At 38.0% G+C, this 16,211-nt stretch overlaps 1 protein-coding gene across 1 annotated transcript in view; it reads right to left on the bottom strand.

Moving 5' to 3' along the window:
• The window catches only part of itfg1 (integrin alpha FG-GAP repeat containing 1), a 181,060-nt gene that overhangs the window by 140,996 nt on the left and 23,853 nt on the right, over positions 1 to 16,211 (bottom strand). The window contains exon 7 of the mRNA XM_008404870.2: positions 10,212 to 10,261. Within this exon, the coding sequence (XP_008403092.1) occupies positions 10,212 to 10,261 (50 nt within the window). The remainder of the gene's footprint in view (positions 1 to 10,211; positions 10,262 to 16,211) is intronic.

Here is a 16,211-nt window from a genome sequence, read left to right as displayed (position 1 = left end):
GCGAGGTTTTTACCCTGTGCGGGGTCTGGTGGGGTCACACTGACCAAGCGTGCGCTTTTACGAGATTTTTATTTTATTTTTTATATCTACTAAGACCGCCGGGCAGATAAATAGGCTGAACTTTTACAATTTCCTATTTGCTGGCAAAAGCAGCAGAGTCTAAAGAGATCTTCCCCTTTCAAGGGTTTACACAGTCCGAGAGAAACAGAGAATATTTATTGCAAAATTATGAACATATTTAAACACTGTACCATTGGTATACATGTGCGATATCCATGGCAGGTGATAGCTGTGGGGTTCATGCTGTACTTTGAATTTATGTTCAAATAACAGACGGCAGCTCGGCTTTCAGTGTCAAAGGTCAGATAATTCCTTTGCTTTCCTGTGTTAAAACAGCCTAAAGGGACAGTGGCCCAGCAATTCATTAACATTGTCACATATTTTGCTTCAGTGAATTCATTAACTTGAAGATCTCTAGACCCTGTTGGTTTTAGGCAAAAATGAATGTTACAAATGAGAGTTCCAGAAATAATAAAAAAAGTGCTTTAAATTTACAGGTATGTCTAAAACAAACTTGAATTTAACTAATATTTTTTGTCACTCATTTCAGAAAAGGGAAACTTGGGTATTGTATAGATTTATTATATATAGAGAGTGAACTATTTCAAGCCTTTACTTTATGCAGTTTTGATGATTAGGGCTTACAGAAAATGAAAACTCAAAATTCAGTGTCTCAGAAAATGAGAGAATTATTAAAGATGAATAGGGTATTGTCAAGAGGAGGATGAAAGACACCAGACCCAATAGTGCAGACGACATACATAAAGGCTGCTATTAAAGCAACCTGGGCTTCCATTACACCTTAGCAGAACCACAGAAATATTCCACTCTACGTGGAATGAATCTGTGCAAGATACAAGTGACAAAAAAGTTTGAACTTTCTCACATCATAATTTTCTGAGCTGTATCTGGAAGAAAGGATAAGCTAGATACTAGATAAGCAGGGAAAGCAATGAGTTTATGCACACACATGCACTGAGGGATGTATGGTCTGCTGATAGCAACATTAGGTGACTCATGAGACAATCCACCAAAGACAGAAACAAAGACAGGAAGAGGGATAAAGACAATGATTTACTAAGAGAGACCTGCACATATATTATCAAAGAGATAGAGATAGTAAGAAGATTAACCAGGTAAAAAACAGCTGCTTGCTAGAGGTGTAGACTCTGTTGAAGATTTAAATGATTTTTACCCAACTGCTAACATCTGGTTGTGACGGATGTAATGTGCCAACTAGAGCATGAAGGAAGCAAAGCTATGTTTACTGGAAATTGCGTGCGCTGTAGAGAACCATCCCACAGTGTGAAAAGAGATTTACTGAGCCGAACAAGATGACTGTTAATCAGAGCTGTAAGCTTGAAATGCAATGAAATGTCTCAAACATTTCTTTTGCTCCAATTTTAATTGCTCAATATTTGGAAGCGAGGCCAACATGGACTGAATGGCTTTGTTTACTTTATTTGAATATCTGCCAAACTACGACCATTGGAAGACAACAGCTATAAAGCAGCACAGAAAATCAAAAATAATTGTTCAAAAGTCATCCCTTTGTGTGCTGATTGGCCCGGTTGAAATTCAACTGCAGAAATCAACCTCAACGGGAGAAATTCCAGAAGGGGCGCTGAAGGGAGATGAGAATCGAGAGGAACTGCATAGGGATGGAATGTCCAGGCTAAAGACGTGTGTGTGAGTGTGTGTTTTACTTGATGCAATGCGTTGTACAAAATGAACCAATACAATGCAACAAACTCCAGTCTCACTTTATTGTCTAGATGTAAACAAAGCAATTCAGCATTTTCTCTTTAAGAAATATGCTGCTCCACTTTTTACCTCCCTAGCAAAAGTCGTAAGTTGCTATGGCCATCAAAATAAGACCATGAAAGTATATAACTTGTAACAAGCACTTCATATTTATAAAAGTATATGGACTACAGTAAATAAAATTCAAAAGTTGTATTTCATGAGATAAAAAGACAAAGCATGGTCAATAAATGCTTGTCTGTTTAACAACACCGGACAGATCCTGGCAATAAAGTAGAGGAAGACCAACATTATAATGCAAAGCACCATCCATGGTATTGATTTTCTGTGCTGAGAGAAATTCCACAATGCCACAAGGATTAAATTGCCAATAAAGGCAATTTAGAGGGAAGTCTTGGAACAAACATGAACAAACAAACAGTCTATCAGACGGAAACTCAATCTGACGAATTTGATCATAAACTGAAATGAACGCCATAAAATATCATCTTTGGATGTTCAATGTGTATGAAGTAGTTATTCCAAAATGCCAATGAATTATAAACCACAAAAGCCCTTTCTTTCCCCCACCCCAAGATTTATACAAATCACTGGAACTTGGACTTTATTTGTTTTTGCCAAAATATAGTTATAAAAATTTTATATCTCAACATGGTGTGCCATAAATCAAGAAACTATGAAAAGATACAGAGCAGAAGAAAGAATGACTTATGATATGTTTCTGTAAAACTTTTTTCACTTTACTTAGTCTTTGGGAGAGAAACAAATTGGGAACACAAAGGGCCAATCTAATCATCTCCCAAAGATTTGCAGCACCAACAGAAAGATGGAAGGGACTGTACAATTTTATGACTAAGAAATGTATGTGTGGCAGCTTACACTATTCAATACCACTGCAAAGAAAACCCAAATACTCAAAATCTTGCATTTTTTGGTAGTTTTTAATGTTAGTTTTAGTGAAAAATTTGTTCAAATCAGTTGAGAAAAAAACACGAGTGACATAAAGTGTTGATAATCTTATTATTTATTGTTCCAATCTATTCATCTGACCAAATACAATGTTGACTACTTGGCCAATGTTCATCTGATGAAAGATTGGTGCTGTGACATGCATCAATAATGCCATCTAAATCATTTTTATGTAGTTTTAAGGCCGTAGTTCACTGCTGCTTATGGAATTGTTTTAGTGTAGTTTTGAAATGTGACAAACTGCTGTGGAGCATACTTGAACAGTGTGGTTCAAAGTATTTCAACCATTCATTATAGAAACGACTCATCTCACTAACTCCCTCCTGAGACATTAAGATTAGGAGACTGATGACTAGAGTTGCCAAAGTAATTTTCCCGTTAGATTTATGTTGCCTCTTTCGAGTTGGTTAGTATTTCTATGTTTTGACATCTAAATGGGTTTTTTGCATGACTGCTCATCGCTTATAGTGTCGTCAAGGAAGGATAATCCTAAAGGGCCACATATTGAGTTTGAAAACATCATCAGTTTTACAAAAAAAAAAGTCCTTAAAAATAAAGTGTGTTTCTGTGTAAAGACACGCCGCTTGTTTTTGGAGAAAATGAAAACACCTACTTTGTATGATGAGTCAAAGTCACCATGAATAAGATAATAATGAAACTATAAATTCTTAATATGAGTCAAAAAAGCAGTGCAAACACCTTCCATACTGGAAACCATTGGAAGTGTTATACAAAGGCAGAAAAACATATCAGTAAAAAAAAAAAACACTTTGACATTGACCAAAGTCCAGTTCAGCTGAAGAACACAGAACACTATTATTACTAAGCTGTGTCACTGCTAACTTAGCATACTTGTACCAGTGGGAAATCTCTTTAACAGACTTCAGAACATAGACAGTATGCGTCAGTGTCTCTGTATGAATGTGTATGTTCTCAGCACTTCTAAAATTTTATCTTAAAACTGACATGAGTACTTTTTACATAAAGTTGTCCCCTTTATATTAAAGTTGTGTAAATAAGTACAGTTCAGAGATGCCAGAGGAAAAGTTGCTTGTTTCTTTTAGGTTGGTGGTAAAACTTATCAGATACATCCCTTATTGATATGCATGATATGCTGTTAGCTATTTGGCTGTCATGAGCAATAGGTTCTTTCTAAATTCTTAGTAATACCGTTTTTTTAATTCAATTTTATTATGTCATAGTGATATGATCTAAAACCCAAATCAGGCGGTTCAGCTGGACCAGACCTAAGGCCTCATGTACAAATGGTTAGCATACACAAAAAACTTGATATACAACCTTTTCCACTCAAACATTAACTGATTTTGGAAATGTGCTTACTTTATAGATTAGAAATACACAAAACTGTGTTTCTTTTATCTGGAAGAAACTAAGGAGTTTGCCCCACAGTTAGCAACAAGTTCCAAAGTGAAATTAAGTTTTAGCACTTGTAGAAACTAAAGTGTGCTGTTGAGTTAACCTTTCGCATCATGTTGAATGCACTGAATTCTGACAAAGTTCAATTATGGTGGCACTTTTTTTTGTTGATTTAAATGTTCCTTGGAGTGTGTTAGACAAAGAGTTCCACCATAACAAAAGAATAAGAGTTAATGATTGCATAAGCACTACTTAATGTACAAAACTACCATATTTCCAGAAGGAAATGTCCAGTCATGTTTAATGTGCGTCAAATTAATAAAAAAAAAATTATCAATTCAAGCTCCTCTGAGCATTTAACATAGTGATGTGAATAAATCTTCATCAGTGCAGGCAGAGTGTCTGCCTAGTGTAGCTTGACATTAAGCAATGTCATTATTGTTCCACTGCAGTAACATTTTAATAGAGAATGCATAGGTTCCCATTCACACAGACCTAACAGTCAAATGTTTCATATAATTTTCCATATCAAGAAGTGGGAGCAACATGCAACTACTAGAAATAACTCTTCAAAATCATTCAACTTTACTAACTTTTACTAATATTTACCAGACATACAAACAATCTATTCTGCAGCAAGGAGATCAGGGTTTCTGGTCACTCATGGATTTATGGTGTCAACTTGAGTATCAGGGATGACATCTGTGTGATTGACTTGTGCTGGCTCCTTAATTGCAATGGAACATGATTAAAAAACTGAGCGTGTTTGAGGACGGCTAACTGATGTGTGAAGATTAAGGGATTACATGCTGTAGAATTGCTGATGCAGTCTGTTTGAATTACCCCAAATACATTTCTCTTTCATTCAGAGAGGAACACACATAGCTCAAATCTGAAAACAAAGAGGAAATATATTCTATTTTTAAATAAGTGTCGGTAAAAGCACTGTATTTGCTAATAGGTGATATAAGAATGTCATTATCATTGGATTAGGGTAACCCTTGATGGGCTGCATGTGTTCATGTAAGCTCAGTGAAACAAATCCTTTCGTGTTGCTTTTAAGATCGAAATAATGATGCCAAGGCAGCTCAAATATAGCGATGGATAACATAAAAGCTGCCTTGCTATTTTCTTTGATGCGATAACAACTAAATAATACTCTGGCTGCACAGCTTAGTCTATTTACTGTCACAAGGAATTAAATTCACACTAACCACTGGCAAGGAAACAGGAAACAATGGAAAAAATGTTTGCTTTTTTTTCCTCTTGAAATATAACCCAAAACATTTCTTGCAACTTGCTTCCGCTACTCTGTGTTTAAGATGAATATTTTATGTGTTTCCCCGCTTTTTCTTTCCCTTGGTGAAATGGTGAAATTACAAAATTGAAAATCAGAACGCTGACATGTTTGTGCAGCAAAGCGCAGTTTGTTCCGGTGTCACCAATTGAATCTATCATGTCACAAACCTGACCTTTTGCACCGCTCAGTAACTCCGCTGGCCGATTCGTCTCTTTGTATATCTCCTACTTTACTTCCACTGCTGTGACTTCCCTCTCTTGTGTAATCATGAGAAAACAGTGGAACGGGCAGTGATGGAATAAGACTAAGGCGGTAGAAAAACCGAGGCGATTAATTAAAAAAAAGTGGTGGAAGAAAAAAAAACAAACAAGTGAGAGTCTACTGGCCTGTGACCGATAGATACAGCCGAACAACATGAAGGGATTAACAGCGGTCTAATGCTGATGGCTTGCTGGGAAATGGCCTGGTCTTCCGTGTTTGACTATATTTTTCCAAGCGTAGGAGTGTGCAACCAGAACAACTTTTTTGTGTTTTGTTATTAGGACTTGTTGGTGTGGGGCTGCACAGTGGCGCAGTTGGTAGAGCTGTTGCCTTGCAGCAAGAAGGTTCTGGGTTCGACTCCCGGCCCGGGTCTTTCTGCATGGAGTTTGCATGTTCTCCCTGTGCATGCGTGGGTTCTCTCCGAGTACTCCGGCTTCCTCCCACAGTCCAAAAACATGACTGTCAGGTTAATTGGCCTCTCCAAATTGTCCCTAGGTGTGAGTGTGTGTGTGCATGGTTGTTTGTCCTGTGTGTCTCTGTGTTGCCCTGCAACAGACTGGCGACCTGTCCAGGGTGACCCCGCCCCTCGCCCGGGACATTAGCTGGAGATAGGCACCAGCAACCCTCCCGACCCCATTAGGCACAAGGGTGTAAGAAAATGGATGGATGGATGGACTTGTTGGTGTGCATGATGAATTGGTGCACTGAGGATGAGGGTCATTAGAGAAAAGCAACACAGCACAGAAAGAGCTTGCATGAAAGGAAGCAATTTAGCTTTTTTAATGGGAGGAAGTTGTCTAACACCCAAACCTGGGCTCAGTACTTTGTTCCACTTGATTTTAAAGGCTTCACTTTGCAGAACAAGTTATCCTTTGGCACACTGGATAGACGGACAAGGGAACTGAACCTTTTACATAAATGAGAAAAGATTCAGATAGTTTCCTTTATGCAGAATAAACACAAATGGAAAAACATTTTGCCCAGACTGACTAATAAACTGCTGTTTTAGCTTAATCATTGGTCTATTAAGAACAACCATTCAGATAATTCCCTCTCTGCTAAACTAAATCAAATAAACTCAGACTAAACTCAAATAAAATCAGATATGCGTTATTTAATTAAACTTATTTACTGACCTGGACAGAACTAATGTGGAAAGTAGGTCCATTTAGATTTGCTATCACACTGACATTTATTATGTGAAAATGTCATCTGCCCAAAAAAATTTAGATTGGCTCAGACTCAGATATGAGAACAGAATTTAGGGTCTCCAGTGAATGAAAACTGCTCAGTCAACTTTTACGATTCTAGATGGATTTTTACAGATTTTTTTTTTTTACATTCTTAAATATTACACGCAGTATTTGAAATGTATAAAGAGCTCAAAGTGCTGCTAGTAAGACCTAAGTAGCCCATATAAATGTAGATAAGCTGCAAGGAAACTGCCAGGCAAAAATAATAAATAAAAAGTGAATGCTTGGGTGTCTTTATTAAGAACATTTATTATGATACATCCAGGGTTTAAGTAATATATGTAAACTCTGTATTTTATTTATACCCGGAATGCTCTAATATGCTAGGACATCACTTATTTTGCAACATTACATTTTTAAAACTTTTCTGATATAATTTAGCATTTTTGCAGATTAATATTTACATACACATATCTGAAAAATGTATAAAAGGTTCGATCCTAAAAAACATTAAAATTCTAGAACTATGAGTGAAAACTCCCCTTCACTTTCATGCCTTTTTTTTTTTTCAACTTAAACTGTTCAGTCCACCCATCACACATCTGGTCTTAGAGCAGAGCGGTAAGTTTGTTCTGTTTTGCTCTTGCTTGATTTTCTTTCCTCCTCCCAAACATTCTAACTTTGCAGAACGCCTCGCTCTGCCTCTGCTTCGACGCCCTTCTTTCCTCTCTTTTCTTTTTCATATTCCCTCTCTCTGTGATAAGATAAAGTACTGTCGGGATTCTGAATCAACCTGCTGCATTTCAAACAGGCCCCTCTGACAAAAACCAAGAGCCATGGTCTCCCCTTCCTGCTCTCCTAGAATATCAAGTAGTTGGGTGGCAGTGCCAGGAAATCCAGGAAATCCCACGACACGTCCTATGAACTTATTCATAGGACTATTTGCATTCATGTGTATAAGATAATATAAAAATAAGTTAAAGGTACACTTGGGACTAAATTCTCATTCGTTTCTGAGAATGCAACCTTATAAAATGTGCATAGATCAGACTCTGGATCATATAGGACATAAGGATTATGTAAAACAGATAAGATTACAGCAACATACCAGTTTTAGAAATATTATGCTAAACTAAATGTATTTGGATAAAAGTGTCAAAAGAGTTTTGTGCAGTGTAAAGATATCCTTATGTTGATAAGGATTACTTTTAAAAATAAACAAGTCATTATTTTCCACTTGCCAATATCAGAGCATCCAACAGCATAACAATAACTGTGACGAACAGGAAAAAATACATTGTAGCCAGTTAAATTTTGTAATAATAGTTTTGTTCTTACCCAAAGCTCAAGGTGTATTATTTTACATCTTACCATGTTGGTGTATCTGCAAACATATTTTGGATTTTCTAAACGTGCAAAAATTTAATTGTATGTTGCAGAACATAAAGTCCAGTCGTGTTGAAAGTGTGTATGTTGGTGAGTCAATTTAGGGCCCCGTTTACACGACAACAATTTTGGGGGAAAACGGAAGAGTTTTGTTGCGTTTGTAGTGCGCATTTACACGAAACCACCRAATGTTTTCTCTRACAACAGCACAGATTGAAAACGGGTTCCAGAGTGCGATGTTTCTGAAACGTACCGTTTTCCGTTGTCGTGTAAACCTAGAAAACGGATCTTTTCTTCCAGAGAATCCCCAGCTCATGCATAGTATGACGCAAAACATAGCTGCTTCCTACAATCCACAGAAGAAGAAGAAACTACTCATAATGCTGGTGTTACTGTTTCCCCATCAGATACGGTTCCCTCAGCGTCTCTTCACCGCTGCGCACCGCCCAGATAGCAAAATACACGGCTGCTTGTTCAGCGCTCTTATCTAGAGAACTATGGACCAGCCCTGACTCCAGACGAGTTTAACAGGGGGGCATTGACTCATTTTGGGGGGCAAAATGAGTCTACGTAGCTGAACATAGATGACAACATCAGTGGCCTACAGGCTATTTGTTAACAAGCTTAACGTCCTGTATTGATATTAGCTAGTCATCTTTTAGCTATCATCACCTGCATCCAACAGCTTTACTCAACTCAGTCGGTTAGTTTGGGGGGAAAAACTGCAGTTATTTGCGTTTTGCTGGTTTGCTGCCATGATTCTAACACACACCTGCGCAGCAGCAGCAGCAGTAGGTCTCCTTCGCTGCGTCAGGTGTAAACCCAGCGCAAGCGTCTCAGCTTTCATGTTGCGTTTGAAGGCGGCTCGGAAAAACAGGTTACGACTTGTTAGCAACGGATAAAACTGTTTTAACTGCTGAAAAAGGTAACAGAGGACACGGATATGGGAMGTGCGGGAACTCCTATTTTATSAAATTGATATAGGAATAACAGACTGTTGGCCATTCCAAGGTAAAAACAATAAACAGCTTACACTTCGGGGCCCGCTACAGATACCGTGAAAGCTCAAACAAGGTTTTTCGGCAAAGTTATCCCACTTTTTCCAACTGCATGCGCCCTAATCAGACGCACACAATGCGTGTTTTCTCCCAATCTATGGGAGAACGGTACCTGATGGGGAAACGCGAATCCACATGCCTTCAAGTACAACTTTTTTTTAAACACATGCGCACTTTCAAAGTTTCATAGAACCTAGCACCAACTAGGCGCAGCGAGAGCATTACATGTTTTCAATGTGTACCGTTACTGTGTAAACACAGATCGTAATTAGAACGTTATCGTGTAAACGATCCAACAAAAACGGAACAAAACTTCCGTTTTTGTTGGATCGTTGTCGTGTAAACACCCCCTTAGTCAAATGATTCAAAAAGTATGTTAACGTGTTATCAATTCAAGTTCCTCCGAGCATTTAACATGCAGAGGTGGATAAATCTTCGTCAGAGCAGACAGAGGGTCTGCATTGTGTAGCATGACATTAAGTAATGCTATTATTGGATCGTTGCTGCAAAATTTAAATAGAGTTTCCATAAGCAGTGACTTAGCTGAAGATAAACCTGTGTATGCTAAAGTATCAGATAAGTAGAAAGTCGATTATTGAGGCTTCTAAAAATAAAGCTGGGTATCTTCACACATAATTTAAAACAAACTGCTGAACTTTGAATCTGAACTGACAATATTTATTCCACTTTATATGCAATAGTTTTAATTGTTTTTACTTGAATGCTACAAGACCAACGCGTTTACACATTTTCCTGCTTATTTTAGATATATTCATCTGGGTCAACGGGCCTCATAAAATTATCTATATCTGTAAATCAGGTAAGATAATAGACATTTGTTACCTTATTTAGCCAAGTCTCAAAGTTCCCATCTTCAGTTGTCAGGAACAAATCTGTTGTAGGAAACAAAGGCGAGAGAAAAGAGAAGGCATGTTATTAGAAGGGATATTGTTTTTCCATTTGGTAATTATTCTTCAAATAAAATTGTTGAAATGACAGCGTGATCAAGCCCAGGGTAAAGCACATATGAGAGCTTTGCTACAGTAGAAAAACTAGAAAAATTGCAATCAAAACCTGCATATAAAACTAAGTTATTTTCCCCTCCAATTATTGCTGTAACCGAGGAGGAGAGAGTCAACTAAATAAGTCAGAACTTCACACCCACATTCTGCAAACTGAATAAAAACAAACTAAATGCAGAAATGACTGCAGGCTGAAAAAAAAAAGAAAGCAGTTTTCTCTGACTTAATTTAGCTGATGGAAATTCCATTTATTTTATTTATTCACTGTTAAACTTGCACAGGAGAAACAAAGACTGATCAAAAGACAAATCATGTTGAATCAACTTTGCCGAGAAATATTTTTGGTATAATTGATATTAACTGATGTACACAAATAAATTCAGTACATTTTTTTTTTTTGTACATCGACTCTTTTGTGTTTATAGACTAATACCATTAGATTTATTTTTTTCTAAAACTTGTAGATGCACCAAAACATCTATTGTATGAGTTCCATTAGTATAAACTGCAACATTTTTAATGTGTGTCGAGAATAAATGAAAATGCTGGCAATTGCAGTGTCATCTGATGATTCACAGAACCTGCTGATGAACTTTTAAATTTAATATGGATGACAGAAAACTTTCAGATCAGTGAGGACAAAAGTGAAGTTCTAGTACTTAGCACAGCCAATCAGAGAAAGGAACTGTGTAATTTCAAATATTGACGGTAAACGTTTCAGATTAGGTAAAAAAAAGAAAATCTGCTTCATATTTGAGCAATGTCACATCAGAAATAATACAAGTATGAACTGTAACACAGTAATCTGTAGTATGTTTTTGTATGAAAATCTATTAAAGATTCCACAATGAATTAGCTTCTTTGAGCAGTCAGAGGGAAAACCAGGTGAAGAAAAGGGTGAAAAAAACATATTATGGAGAAAATATGGTGCTCAGAGCAACAGGATTTCTCTGAGCTTTCTCAGGTCTTCGCCCCCTGGTAATGCCTGTAGCTTTCGCTATTGGAATCTTATAACCCTGCACTTGTACTCATATTGCCTGTGCTTGAAGCTTCGAGCTGCAGGCTGCACTTTTAAAGCGGTTTTCTGTGTGCTTCTCTGCGAGACGACGATTACTTTAATCGCCGCGTTCTGTGGCTCTGCCCCAATAATTGGACATGAAATAAATATCGCCATTGATCTGCCTCAGAGCAGAGCTGGGCTCGACGCGTTTCAGAGCTCTGCATAGAAGAAAAAACAAATCTGAGTGATAATGGATTGGGAACAGGGAAAGTAGGAAAGGTTGTTGCATTAGTGAGGGGAACAGTGGAGGTCCTGCATAATGAACGTGGCAACGACAGACATTTTACATCGAGTGATTGCCTCCAACGCACATGCTGTCGCCAGAAGCGAGTTTAAAGCACAGCGGTGGGATTGGTTAGGAATGATGTGTGAAACTATAGACCCACATCATTCTATAACTAAAGAATAGACTTTAAAATACTTCCTTTAGTTTAGAAATCGTTGAATGGCATAGTACCAAAATGCATTAAAAGGACAGTATTGTATAAAATCTACTTTCATCATGTTATAATGTTATTCCCTCATCAAAAGCATACATGAGTGTTGCCTTGATGCACTCATTAAGAGAAATCATTTAATCTCCTGTCGTAACTATTCAGCTGTACAAAATGCCTCACGTGCGACTAATCCATTCAACTCCTTCAGACTAGCCAGCAAACACCTGGTGGAACTGGGCATCTGTTGAGCTCATCATACAAGCTCCTTCTCAGTGAAAAGCTGGTAAAAAAAAAAAAAAAAGTTGTTAAATGGTTAATAGTGGTGCGACATTGCGAGGACTTCCTGAAGGCAGATGTGTCAGAAAGAGTAGGAGTTTTTAAAAAGAGTCAGAGGCCCAATTTGTAGGTGTTAATTTACAAAGTCACATTTTTTTTGAGTCATATTTAATACGTATAGCCATTTTCATAACAAATGAAGGCAACATAGTTACTTAATTGTGCTATAAACTGGCACTATGTGCCTGGAAAATACATAATACTGCCCCTTTAAAGATCTACTGTTCCATCAACCTTCCAGTCCTCTCAAGTCTTCTGGTTCTGGTTCTCCTTTGCATCCCCAGAACCAGACATGGAGAAGCAGCATTCAGCTTCTTGCCACCTCAAAACTGGAACAAACTTTCAGAAAACGGCATAACTGCCAAAACAATCATGGCGAAAAACCCACCTGTTTATAGTTCCCTTTGATTCATAATAACTAGAACAGTGAGCAACATGTTTAATGTATATTTGCTTAATGATTTTGATGATGGCGTTTGATGATGTTTATTGCTTGTTTTATAATTGTTTTTTTCTTATGTTTTTATTGTGTAAAACACATTAAACTGCCTTGTTGCTGAAATGTGTTATACAAAAAAACTTGACTATAGGACTAATATTCCACAAGACTCGTGAGTCACCTCCATCCTCACACAGACAAAGAACTTAATCAGGGGGCTTTTAATTTATTACTTGGGCCCAAAAATACCTCAGAATTCAATCACCATCAGGCCCAGAGTCTGAATAGAGCAGAGGTCCCCAAACTTTTTCCTGTGAGGGCCACATAACTTTTCCCTTCTCTGGTTGGGGGCCGGAGTCAGTTTGTAACAGAAAAAGTGTGACGATTGCAGGAGTGCCTAAATTTAAAAATGTATTGTTTTCCAGAAAGCACAATCAAACAACCTTCTCTGGGTTCTTCACAGAAAAGATCCAGGAAGGATTATAGTCTGTATTTTCCGAACTATGAGCCGCACCGGACTATAAGCCACAACCTCCAATTTTTTTTTTTTAATCAGTAAACATACACATATAAGCCGCAGATATCTCTGCCGCTCCAGGTTTTCCACAACGATGCAGCAGCAGCAGAGGGGGGCGGACACCCAAAAATTTAGTCATAACAGGTCAATTGAATATCACATTTATTAGGGTCGAAAAAGAAAAAGTTGCCAAGTTTAGATTTAACAGAACTGATTACGGTAATTTCCGAACAGTAACTGTAACAGTAAAAGTGCTGATCCTTCGTGTCTGCTACTAGCATGTGCTAAATCAGTGGTCCCCAACCTTTTTATGACCGCGGACCGATCAAGACTTGGGAATTTTGTTGCGGCCCGGGGGGAAGAAGGGGAGATGAACAGTCAGATAAGGCTTCTGCATGTTGGTGTTCCCACTAAATACGGAATATGCCCTATTTGGGTTGTCTTGGCCCTTTTATCGCAGCCTGTGGGGTTTTCCCTGACTTGGAACGAGAATACGACCTGTAGAGAACGAGAACGGCTGACATATTGCGCAACTGAGAGTCCGGTGGATATCGGAGATGATATGTGAAAATGTTTATTATTAAATCTAAAGGTCATTATTATGTTTATTCAGTTAAAAATGTTAACTATGAAAAAACATAGTCACCTCCAAATCATARTGCAGCAAATAGAGCGGCTGCTTACCGTCGTCTTTCATCCACCGCCTATTCTTTTTTTTACATCTTTTATCTCTTAAAATGAGTCCACAAACTATCACTATTGCTTCTACATTGTCATCCGTGTTTGGTTATTCTAAATTCCCGCTATGTTGGGGGTTTTACTGAATTATCCTCTGGAATCGGGATGTTCGTGACTGGAATCGGTTCGTGTTGCTCCTGCCTTGGACACAGAAACCGATAGAACCTGTTGTACTTTTATCAGCTCTGTGGTCACAGAGGTTTGGAGAATCGGCCGACAATTCTTAAATCTTGCCGTCTAAACCAGACTTAAGACTCACAAGCTCTACTCATCTCCTCTCGACCACTGCCCAAACACTCTGACTCTGGTCGCTATGGTAACGTTTATATATCCCTTCAAAATAACAGAAGCGCCACAAAAACGAACATTTTACTTTCGTGAAAATTTTAACTCACGATAATGACTAACGGGAGCCCTGAGCTAAGACCAAATGTGGAGGCGGGCCGGATCCGGCCCACGGGCCGTAGTTTGGGGACCCCTGGATTAGAGAGTTTCCTAAGCAACAGAAACATCTAAAACATCTTAGAGTCAGGTATATAGCGACATAGTTACATTCATCCTAAAACCTCAGCATCCCAACAACCAATTTTGGTGATTTATTAGTAAAGATTTTCAGATTTTCAGATTAGTGAAGATTTTCAGATTTCAGAAATCAGATTTTCAGATTTCAGAAATCAGATTTTCATATTTTCATATTTGATTGTTGTTACCACAGCCTCAAACTAAATGCCTCTTCTTTTTTTGTTTTTTTTTGTTTTACAACCGTTAAAACCCAGAATTCACTTTAAACTTCAAACAAGTTGTGAACATGAACTCAGAACATTTTACATAAACAAAGCAAGTAACCAATTCATGCATGCATTACACACAGAGCGTAGGGTTCACACTAAAACGCTGGCTGTGTGTTTGTCCTTCTCCTCGTTGCTGTGTGCGTCCTGCGGCCGCTACGGGTGGCATTTTGATGAGCTTAGTTAATCAGCCAATCAGGCCTCTTAGACAGAATCCAGCCGGGATTGGCTGATTAGCCGTGAGTCTGCTGATTCAGTGAGAGGAGCGTGTTGGAGCAGAGCGATGCATACAGAGATCTCCATTTTGCAAACTCTTATTGCTGTGACTGTGGAGCAGGTCCTCCGCCTCCCCACCGATCGGTGTTAAAAGAGAGATAAGCACAGACAGATCTCCAGAAAAAAAATCTGCTGTTGAGCCCGAATGAAAGACCTTTTTAACTTTTGTTCTTCAAGTCTTCCTTCATTAGTTCAATCTATAATAAACCCATAAAGTGCAAATTAAAGGAGCAGTATTATGAAAAATTGACATTTTTGAGCTTTACATCATGTTATAATGTTATTCCCTTGACAAAAACATACATTGAGTGTTACTTTGATTTTTTTCATGCATGTTTGAGAAATCCTTTAATATTCATGGCAACCATTTAGCTGTGTAAAACATCCAAGTAGTCCTAGCTCTACCTTCGAGGACAAAGCTCCTCCTTGGAGCTGCAAGTTCCAAGATTCTGAGCTTCTGCCTCACAGAGGAGGCCCCACCTGCAATTCCACCCCCTTAACTCCTTCAGACTAGCCATCAGCAATTAACAAACACCTGGTGGGACTGTGCATCTTCTGACCTCATTATGCGAGCTACAGCTAAAATTTTTATTAAAGGGTTAACAGATAAGTGATGTGATGACTTCCTGAAGGCAGAGTTTCAGAAAGAGCAAGAGACCCAATTTCAAGATGTTAAATCAGGAAGAAAAATTTATTTTGAGTCATTATGGATATATACAGGATTTTTTATAACAACTGAAGTTCATTTTGTTACTTGATTCTGCTATAAAATGGCACAACGTGCCTGGAAAACACATAATATGGCCCCTTTAATACAAAACCTAAGTGGTGCCACTATTGTTCAATGCAACACAGTTTTACTTTTTCAAATTAAGATACATCACATAAATAAGGACAGAAAGACAGAGTCCTCCTTGTAATATTCTCATTTCTTTAGGATATGCTAACATGGTTTAATTTCACAAACCGTTTCTGAATTAGCATGAGTGTCTTGGTAAATTGGGCTTGTGTTGTTTGTCGGGTTCAATATTCAAATCGACTCCCACTAAAGAGCAATTACCTTCAATTTACTGATAAAAAAAAGAATCCAATTAGTGTCTGTTTTTAAATTATATTGATATTATGTGCTGTAGAATAACAAGAACAGGGCGCTGGATGTTATTGTCTTTAGTAATAAGAAAGCCAGATTATTGTAAAAACAATTAACCCAGCACCTGGTAAAGCGGTGAA

Source organism: Poecilia reticulata, linkage group LG3 (genome assembly GCF_000633615.1).
Source record: "Poecilia reticulata strain Guanapo linkage group LG3, Guppy_female_1.0+MT, whole genome shotgun sequence".
Taxonomy (NCBI): Eukaryota; Metazoa; Chordata; class Actinopteri; order Cyprinodontiformes; family Poeciliidae; genus Poecilia; species Poecilia reticulata.
The sequence above is the reverse complement of the archived record's forward strand: the minus strand, read 5'-3'. Positions and strand labels throughout refer to the sequence as shown.